The sequence below is a fragment of the Kwoniella bestiolae genome, chromosome 8 (genome assembly GCF_000512585.2).
Source record: "Kwoniella bestiolae CBS 10118 chromosome 8, complete sequence".
NCBI lineage: Eukaryota > Fungi > Basidiomycota > Tremellomycetes > Tremellales > Cryptococcaceae > Kwoniella > Kwoniella bestiolae.
In genome coordinates, this window is record NC_089248.1 from 1,669,761 (window position 1) to 1,677,695 (window position 7,935).

Genomic DNA, 7,935 nt, shown 5'->3' on the forward strand with positions numbered 1-7,935 from the left:
ATCATCCAACAAAGCTCACTGTCAGCCAACAACATGACTAGCGTTCCTTATTCGCAACACGTCCCATCTGATCCGCCAGCATCTCTCGACGAGAAGAGCTTCGTAGGCGATGAATCCTCCGCCACGCCCAGCCCAAACAACGGCTCCGTTATCAGCGAACTCACTTGGACGGATGCAGAAGAGAGAGCGGTCGTCCGAAAGATCGATTTTGTCGTTCTGCCCCTCCTGTTCTTTGGCTTTTACGTGTTTCAGCTTGAAAGGGGGAACATATCCAACGCTTTAACCGATGGGTTCTTGAAGTCTGTTGGGATCACCCAAGATCAGTTCAACACTGGTCAAGCTCTGTTGTATCTGGGAATCATTCTCCTCGAGATACCTTCTAACTACATGCTGCAGCTTGTCGGGCCAAGGGTGAGTGGCTCACTCAGTACACACAACATACAGAGCTGATGCCGATCAACTCATAGATCTGGATCTCCTTCCAAGTGCTCGCTTTCGGCCTAGTCGGCACTCTGCAAGCGTTCCAGAAAGGATATGGCGGTTATCTCGCAACTAGAATCATGCTGGGTGTGACAGAATGTGGCTATATTCCTGGTAAGTACGAACTATAATCAGCTTGGTTCGCTTGCTCACCCATCTTACAGGAGCTCTGTTCATCATCTCTACCTTCTACAAGCGCTCCGAGCTCGCCACTCGAAATGCAATTTTCTTCATAGGCAACGGTCTTGCCTCCGCCACCACCGGTCTTCTGGCTTACGGAATTCTTCCTCTGGGCGCTCGATACCCTCATTTGAAAGGCTGGCAGTACTTGATGATCATTGAAGGCTGCATGGCCATGTTCATCGCCATCCTGCTCATAATGTTGCTTCCTGCGTCACCGCATATCCCCAAGCCTCTTATCTTACCTATTCGACTTTGGACGCCGAGGCAAGAAGAAATCCTGCTCGCTCGGATGGTAAAGGATGATGAAGTGAACAAGAAATCAAACCACAGACTTGCCATCAAGGACATCACCGGTACTTTGTCCAACTGGCGGGTATGGCCACATGTCTTGATTGCCATCTGCCTCATCTCTCAAACCGGTGCATTGGGTACCTACGGCCCTACTTTGATCAAGGGGTTCAACTTTGATAGTGAGTAGGAGACTTTAGCAACATTGTTTTGGAAACAGTGAAAGCTGATGAGCTTGTCAAAAGCACTCACCGCCAACGCCCTATCCTCAGTTGCCGGATGGATTGGTCTCGTCACAACAGCTTCGTTCGGTTTTTTCTCCGACAGGACGCGGATTCGAGGGCCAGTGGTTGTCACGGGACTCGCGCTCGTCTGGGCTTTCTGGGTCGCCTTTCAGCAGAAGTCTCTATCTACAGATCGATGGCTCAAGTATGGGTTGCAGATCATGGTGCAAGGGTTCTCTATCCCCTCTCACGTCAGTACTACGGTGGCCGATATGAATCGATTGGATCGACATGCTGACTTGTCAACACACAGCCCATCAACGCCACCTGGCTCTCGCTCAACTGCAGAAGCCCCCAAGAACGTTCTGTCGCAATGGCGCTCTTCATCATGGCCGCTAACTCAGGGGCGCTGGTTGGTAGTCAGCTACTCCGAGGTGATGATGCCCCACTGTATAAGCGAGGCTTCAAGGTGTGCCTTTGTCTGATCAGCTTGGGCTTCTTGGTTGCTATCTTACAGCACATACAGTATAGGCTGTCTAACAGGAGGATCGAGAGGCGACAGCAAGGCCAAGAGGAGAGCGGAGAATACGTCGAGACTGTTTCGAAATGGAGATATACCATCTGATTTCACACAAAATAAAATAGATTAGCTTCTTCTGGATGCAATGTGCGTCTTCTGGGTGATACAGATATATAGACAGTGTATACGGACAGTGCCGCCTCACAGAGGACCGGCGCTCTATCGATCGAACGATCGCAAATACGTCATGAAGGCATCACAGCTCGAGACATCTCTGATATCAGGGATGATGGCACTTTTCAGAAGTGTGACGATTCGCGGCTAACTGACTATGATGCCCGTCTTACTTGACGTCGAACTCATCGTCTCCTACCGAAACGCTGCACGATCTCCCGCCTGCATCCGCAATGGACAATGATATATGAGCGAGGCGCGAGCCACCATCGTTTTATCTCATCGGGGTACCCCCTGTCCTCACCAGAGACACGCGCAGGAGTAGACCAATCAGTTGACAATCGATGTAATGCTTGGCTGGTACAACGGTCCACAGGGCGCAACTTTGTAATCTGGCCTTTGCCGCAGGCAATGCACTACGGGACAAGGCGGATAATTAGCTGGACTTCGCAGTGTTAATGCATTACCCAAGCAAAACGCAGTCACGTAATCAACAAACATCTAAACGGGGATCGCAAAAATCCCAAAATGCATGAGGAAGAGCAAGGGTGTGTGTCTAAATCAAGTAGGAATGCAAAATGGATACCCGCTGAGGAGCCGGACGCCGCCCCATCTCTAAGCAGAGGCGGCAACGCTCTTCGACTTCTTGAACTTGGGTTTGTATTGCCGGGCGGCGAGTCGCTTTTCAGCAGGTGTCATCCTTCTAGGCATTGCTCGCTTCCTGAAATAAGTGTTTGTGTCTGGATTTTCTTGTGCACAAGGTCCAGTTTCAGCCTGGACAGCATATCAGCAAGCAGTCGGAGCTGAGAATTCGAACGAAGAGCTCACCATAGCTGCACAGGTCGCGTCGTTCGTATAGCCTTGACTTTCGTCAGAGTAAAGCTGGCCGTCATCTGTGTAGTAGCAAGTGGTAAAACCATTTTCACCGTCGTCGTAGCTAGTAGTTCAGGTGTTTACTCAGCAAAATGGTGGCTTCCTCCAACGGCAGAATACAAACTCACTTGCAAGCGTTGTAATGCGTAGCGCCATCGGGTGCATACTGATCAGTGTCGCCATAGAGGTAATTGAATTCACCCTCTGCCCTTGTGGGACAAGAGACTAATTTCCACAATTCGCTCAGCAGTTTTAAGTAGAGCGAGAAAGGGAATATCGCACTCACAGAAACATTGGTAACCACCAGCACTGGGTACACTTCGTGCTTGTTGTCGTGTTTCAGTGGGGTTACGTGTGAAAGCTGAAGCAAGGCCAGTGAGACTGGAGAGCATGAGGAAGAGGGAGACGTTTCGCATGGCTGTGGATTTCGTAGGGAATCGTTAAAAGAGCGTGAAGTAGTTGGCAAAAATAGGTAAGCAAAATTGACGATGACTTGGGCGGGGAAGAGATCAAAGTCTTGGGACACTGTATATATACATAAGGACTGTTGACATCTGCTCGTGCGGTCAAGTGTTTATGCCATTTCACAACACATACGACAATCAGGTCTACTTGATTGCTGTTCGCAACTTTCAGTCAATCCGATGAGGTGTTCAGAGAATACAGTTTTCATACAAACGCAGTATGCCGGTATGGATGTTCATCAGGCTGGACAAACATGGAGATGAAGCAATTGCTGATCGTCCAGGGCCGTTTCTGGAATGTTTGCGGATCTGCTGGCGGATCTGCTGGAATGCTTCATCGATGAGACAAGTGACCGACCAGATGCTCAGGCACTCTTGACGCCTGCGTTCCTTGAGTTAGTCACATAACTCTGGATATTACGTTGATAATTGGGTTTAACCCGATGGATGGTTGAGACTTGACGCGTCTTGGGTAACTTGGGGCAATTCCTTCATAAATAACATCCCAATCTCAAAGGTAAAAGGCATGTTTACTTGATCGTTCAATCATGCCTAACTCCTCGTCAACCATCCATTGACCCATATCATTATCTTTGACACGATGTGGGTGTCTTTGAGCTCGATGGGTATCGGCTTGTTGACTTCGTATACGATGTATGGGTACCTTCAAGAGAAGATCATGTCCAAGAGTCACGGTGAGTCTGATCTTCGTCAGTGGTTTCCACCCAGCCGGCTGACGTAGTCGTTGCAGATGGGGTGAGATTTCAATCGACAGTGTTGCTCGTTGCCTTCAATCACTTAGCTGGCATTGCTGCAGCGATATACATGCAACGCTGTCGTCACGGGAATTCCCTCAGACCTCGTCACCCCGTCTATGCTTATGCACCCGTCTCATTGTTCAACTTTGCATCGACCCTGTGTCAGTACGAAGCTCTGAAGTATGTCAGCTTTACAACGCAGACGTTGGGCGCAAGCTCAAAGATGGTCCCCGTGGTTCTGCTTGGAAAGCTCGTCTGCGGTAAACAGTACAAATGGCGGAATCTTCTAGCTGTCGGCTTGGTAACTCTGGGTGTTACATTGTATATGACGACGACGGTGAGTTGTGTTGTTATAGGTGTGCGGTATACGGGCCCTGCTTATCTCCTTGAAGTATAGTACGATTTCACTTCTGAGAGTCGGTCTTCCACTCTACGGGGCTTACTTCTCTTGGCTGGCTACTTGATTTTCGACGGACTGGTCAGCACTACAGAAACAGTACTGTTTCAGAAGAGCCAGCGGCGATCAGCCTTGCAAAACCTTGGGACCAGCAACCGCAGAAGATCAGAGCCAAAGGTTGAGTTGGTGTATGACCAGATACTGTGGACAAACATTTGCTCTTTGGGTGTATCAATTATTGGTATGTTACTTGGTTATGATTGAATATCACCCCGCTGATCACCCGCTCCCACCAGTCGTTCTCATTGACCACAAACGATCTTTTGGACACCTCCTTGACATGTTGAAGATGCCCTCTGCGTATCAGCTCATCTCCGACATCACCCTTCTATCCCTGTCCGCTTCGATCGGTCTCATCTTCCTTTTGACGACGATCGCGACCTTTGGAGCCCTCACCTGCGGTACGATGACATCAGCAAGGCCTTTCTTGTCCATCTTTATCAACAGCGCTGCGTTTAGAACGGGCAGGCACTTGGGTATAGGAGGCTGGATCGGGATTGGCTTTGTGGGCAGTGCAGTCTATCTTGAGTTGGCGCATGAATGTGAGGCCAAGGACAAGGATCATGGATTATCGTCATCAAGAACTACCAAGAGAAATGCAAGGCAACACGGTGAGCAAGCCCGACTGTTTGAGATATATGCTGTGGACAATTTACTCATTCACTTTGCGCAGTGACAAAAACCGTTATAGGTTATTTTGCATTCCCCATAATAGGAGGACTAATTGCGCATATCCTATCAACGGTTTTAATACCTGCAAACGGCGCATTACTGGTGTCAAAGATGTTTCCCACTGGTCCATCATTTGCGTACCGAAATCAAACATACTCACGAGAGGACATCCGTAGGCTCTCCAAGAAGGCCGACTGTCCTGATCAGTCGATGTTAAATAGGTAAACTTTGTCACACACACACCCATCAGCACTGGTTGCTAATGTCTCTGCAGAACGGCTTACGCGACGCCTATCCCGCGAACTGTCCTGGCCAGCTTTCCAAGATCAGGCAACACCCTCACGCGAGAACTGGTGGAGCATAGCACTGGATTTCACACCGTTGACGCGAAGTGTGGTCATGCGCGGGAAATGAGCTATTTCTCTGAGGGGTGTAAATATCCCGACAACAACTTTCTTGTGAAAGACCATGTCCCGGTGAGTGGACTTGTTAGTCCATATGTCTACGACCTGACACCCAAATAGGAATACACGATCTACGCCCAAGATGACGAAGCATGGAGAGAACGCGCCGAAAGCTATGATCGTGTGGTACAGGTCATTCGCAACCCTCTTGATGCGATTTGGAGCTACTGGCATTTGATGAGAAGTCGAATGGATCATAAAAAACGAATCGAAGGCATAGATATCTTGGGCCTGATGAACCTGTCAGAGCTAGATCGCATGGCACAGAATTGGGTGCAACATACAGATTACTGGACGTCTACGGATAGACCCAAAGTATTACTGCGATATGAGGACCTGAGAGGCGATGATCAGATACAGCATCTCGCCAGAGTGTTACAGATGCTGCTTCCTGCAGATCAGCTACCTCCGATCGAGAGGCTCATCTGCGCAGACGATGACAGGGCTGTCGCGTATCAATCCAGAAAAGCAGAACCGTTTTATTCATGGGATCACTTTTCGCCTGAAGTTCGGTCTCACATCCTGAGCGTGGTGAAGGGTAACTGGTGTGCTTTAGGATACGAGACGATATTGCGGAAGCAACGGGGACATATGGGAATAGATTGTGATTGATAGCATGTATATCGTTGTATATGTCATGTCACGGTACAACGCACTAAACCCTACTCGAGTATTCTAGCTGACTGGCGATGTCCCGATCAACTTGTGGTATCGACATAGCCTTGCACGTTGACACAAGGCGTTCTCCAAGAGGTTGATGCAATACCCGTCGCTCAGCGAAAACTTCGCCGAGTCTGATGAGGAATGGTCAGCGTGAGCCATGATAGTCGATGGCGAGGTTTCCATCCCAAGTACCCTGGGACTCACGTGTGACACAGATCCATCTTGAATGTTCTCCACGGCACTTTGGCAGCTCCGATATCATCATGCGTACTAATCACAGCAGCCGCGGAGTGTTCTTGATGAATAGCATACTCCCCTGGAAGGACGTACAAGTCCATCCCGGAGAGATACATCTGCGCTGTTATAGCACTTCTCTCGTAGCCAAAGCCCTGTTCGTCCAAGTGACAGATATCTGATCAGTATGAAGCTGCTCCAAGATGATCACTCACAGCAAAGCGCTGATCAAACCACACTTCTGCATCTCGCCTCATCAATGGGTATGCTTCGTACCCCAGCTCGTATTCTGTCACCTCGTAGTAGTCCGTTTCCCCTACTTCAATCCAGCGGTCGTACTCTGTAGCATGCGAGAGCACAGGAGTCATGGTCTCAAACGCATCGATAGATAGGTTGCGGTACATGGTGATGAGTTCCTACTTGACAATTTAGCGAGAGCAGGGAGAAGATTAACATACAGACTCACATCTCTGTCTATGGGACACAAGTTCCTCGATCTCTCAACCACCGGATCAGTCCATTCAAACGGAGCAATGACCAGAGCCGCCGTCCCCTGCTCCAGCTTATCCGCCCAGCCTCTAGCCCTGGTCTGCACCAAGAACCGCTCCAATCCTTTCTGGTAATCCGTACACGCCTCGAAGTCCGCATCCCATAGCAATACCCAATCCGTGGTAGCAAACGTACGAGCAACGGTTCTCCAGGTGTTGAGTTGAAGCAGGTGAGCGGATGTGACCAAGTGAATGTCTACGTTTTCGGACAAGGAGGGATGGGTGCGGTAAAGTTTGTCGAGGAGGATCAGATCTCGGGATGCAAGTTTGTCGTGGGGAGGTACATAGTATGCGACTGAGATTGGGGCTGGGCAATATCGATTAGTGAGTCTGACCGTGAAGATTGACGCAGGACTCACCTCGACGCTTCTCGGCCAGACTGACCAGCCTCCCCAAACGATCCGAAGTCAACCAAGTGACTAGAGTCACATCTCCCGCCGAGAAAGTCCCCGTCTTCCTCCTAAAATATGGTATCACGCGTGATCCATACTGATTGTGACCGAACGCTACCTTGAGGACAGACCTGATGGAGGGTTCTAGGCTGCTTTGTTCGAAGAGAGCCGTTGTGTTGATCAACTCTGTTTTCCCGCGATGGTACTTGAACTGGTCAAGTTGAGGATTGGATGAGAAGGGTGATGTCGAAGTATTCCGAGAATGACGATACAGCAGCCAGTACAAGAATAGGACAACGACGATATACGGTGCGCCTTTGGGCACTTTGAGCATGGTCTGATTGTCATCCGTAGAGAAGAGGATTGCAAGTTGACTTTTGATCAGATTGACGCGTTTGTAGGGGTGAATCAAAGAAGATGATTCCCAGGTCGGTGTGACGTTAACTGTAATGGAATTACGGCAGGAACGCCAGACCAAGGGTCCCTTCGAGTGAGACCAAAGCTTGTTCACGTGAAATCCAAACCCTCCTCCAGAGGAGAA

At 49.4% G+C, this 7,935-nt stretch overlaps 4 protein-coding genes across 4 annotated transcripts; 2 read left to right on the forward strand and 2 right to left on the reverse strand.

The window, feature by feature from the left end:
- Positions 1 to 33: 33 nt before the first annotated feature.
- I302_109214 (uncharacterized protein) lies at positions 34 to 1,800 on the forward strand (the record flags this gene model as incomplete). Its single annotated transcript, XM_019194943.1, has 5 exons — positions 34 to 411; positions 468 to 594; positions 645 to 1,133; positions 1,197 to 1,426; positions 1,489 to 1,800. 5 exons carry the CDS (start codon positions 34 to 36, stop codon positions 1,798 to 1,800), a joined length of 1,536 nt encoding a protein of 511 aa, XP_019043779.1.
- Positions 1,801 to 2,484: 684 nt separating this feature from the next.
- I302_109215 (uncharacterized protein) lies at positions 2,485 to 3,158 on the reverse strand (the record flags this gene model as incomplete). Its single annotated transcript, XM_019194944.1, has 4 exons — positions 2,485 to 2,643; positions 2,698 to 2,806; positions 2,871 to 2,967; positions 3,029 to 3,158. 4 exons carry the CDS (start codon positions 3,156 to 3,158, stop codon positions 2,485 to 2,487), a joined length of 495 nt encoding a protein of 164 aa, XP_019043780.1.
- Positions 3,159 to 3,807: 649 nt separating this feature from the next.
- Positions 3,808 to 6,169, forward strand: I302_109216 (uncharacterized protein; the record flags this gene model as incomplete). Its single annotated transcript, XM_065870829.1, has 7 exons — positions 3,808 to 3,901; positions 3,958 to 4,301; positions 4,362 to 4,602; positions 4,658 to 5,032; positions 5,095 to 5,314; positions 5,368 to 5,569; positions 5,618 to 6,169. The coding sequence occupies 7 exons, from the start codon at positions 3,808 to 3,810 to the stop codon at positions 6,167 to 6,169; spliced, it is 2,028 nt and encodes a 675-aa protein (XP_065726901.1).
- A 251-nt stretch (positions 6,170 to 6,420) lies between these two features.
- Positions 6,421 to 7,728, reverse strand: I302_109217 (uncharacterized protein; the record flags this gene model as incomplete). Its single annotated transcript, XM_019194946.1, has 4 exons — positions 6,421 to 6,609; positions 6,670 to 6,870; positions 6,921 to 7,309; positions 7,362 to 7,728. The coding sequence occupies 4 exons, from the start codon at positions 7,726 to 7,728 to the stop codon at positions 6,421 to 6,423; spliced, it is 1,146 nt and encodes a 381-aa protein (XP_019043782.1).
- Positions 7,729 to 7,935: the final 207 nt, after the last annotated feature.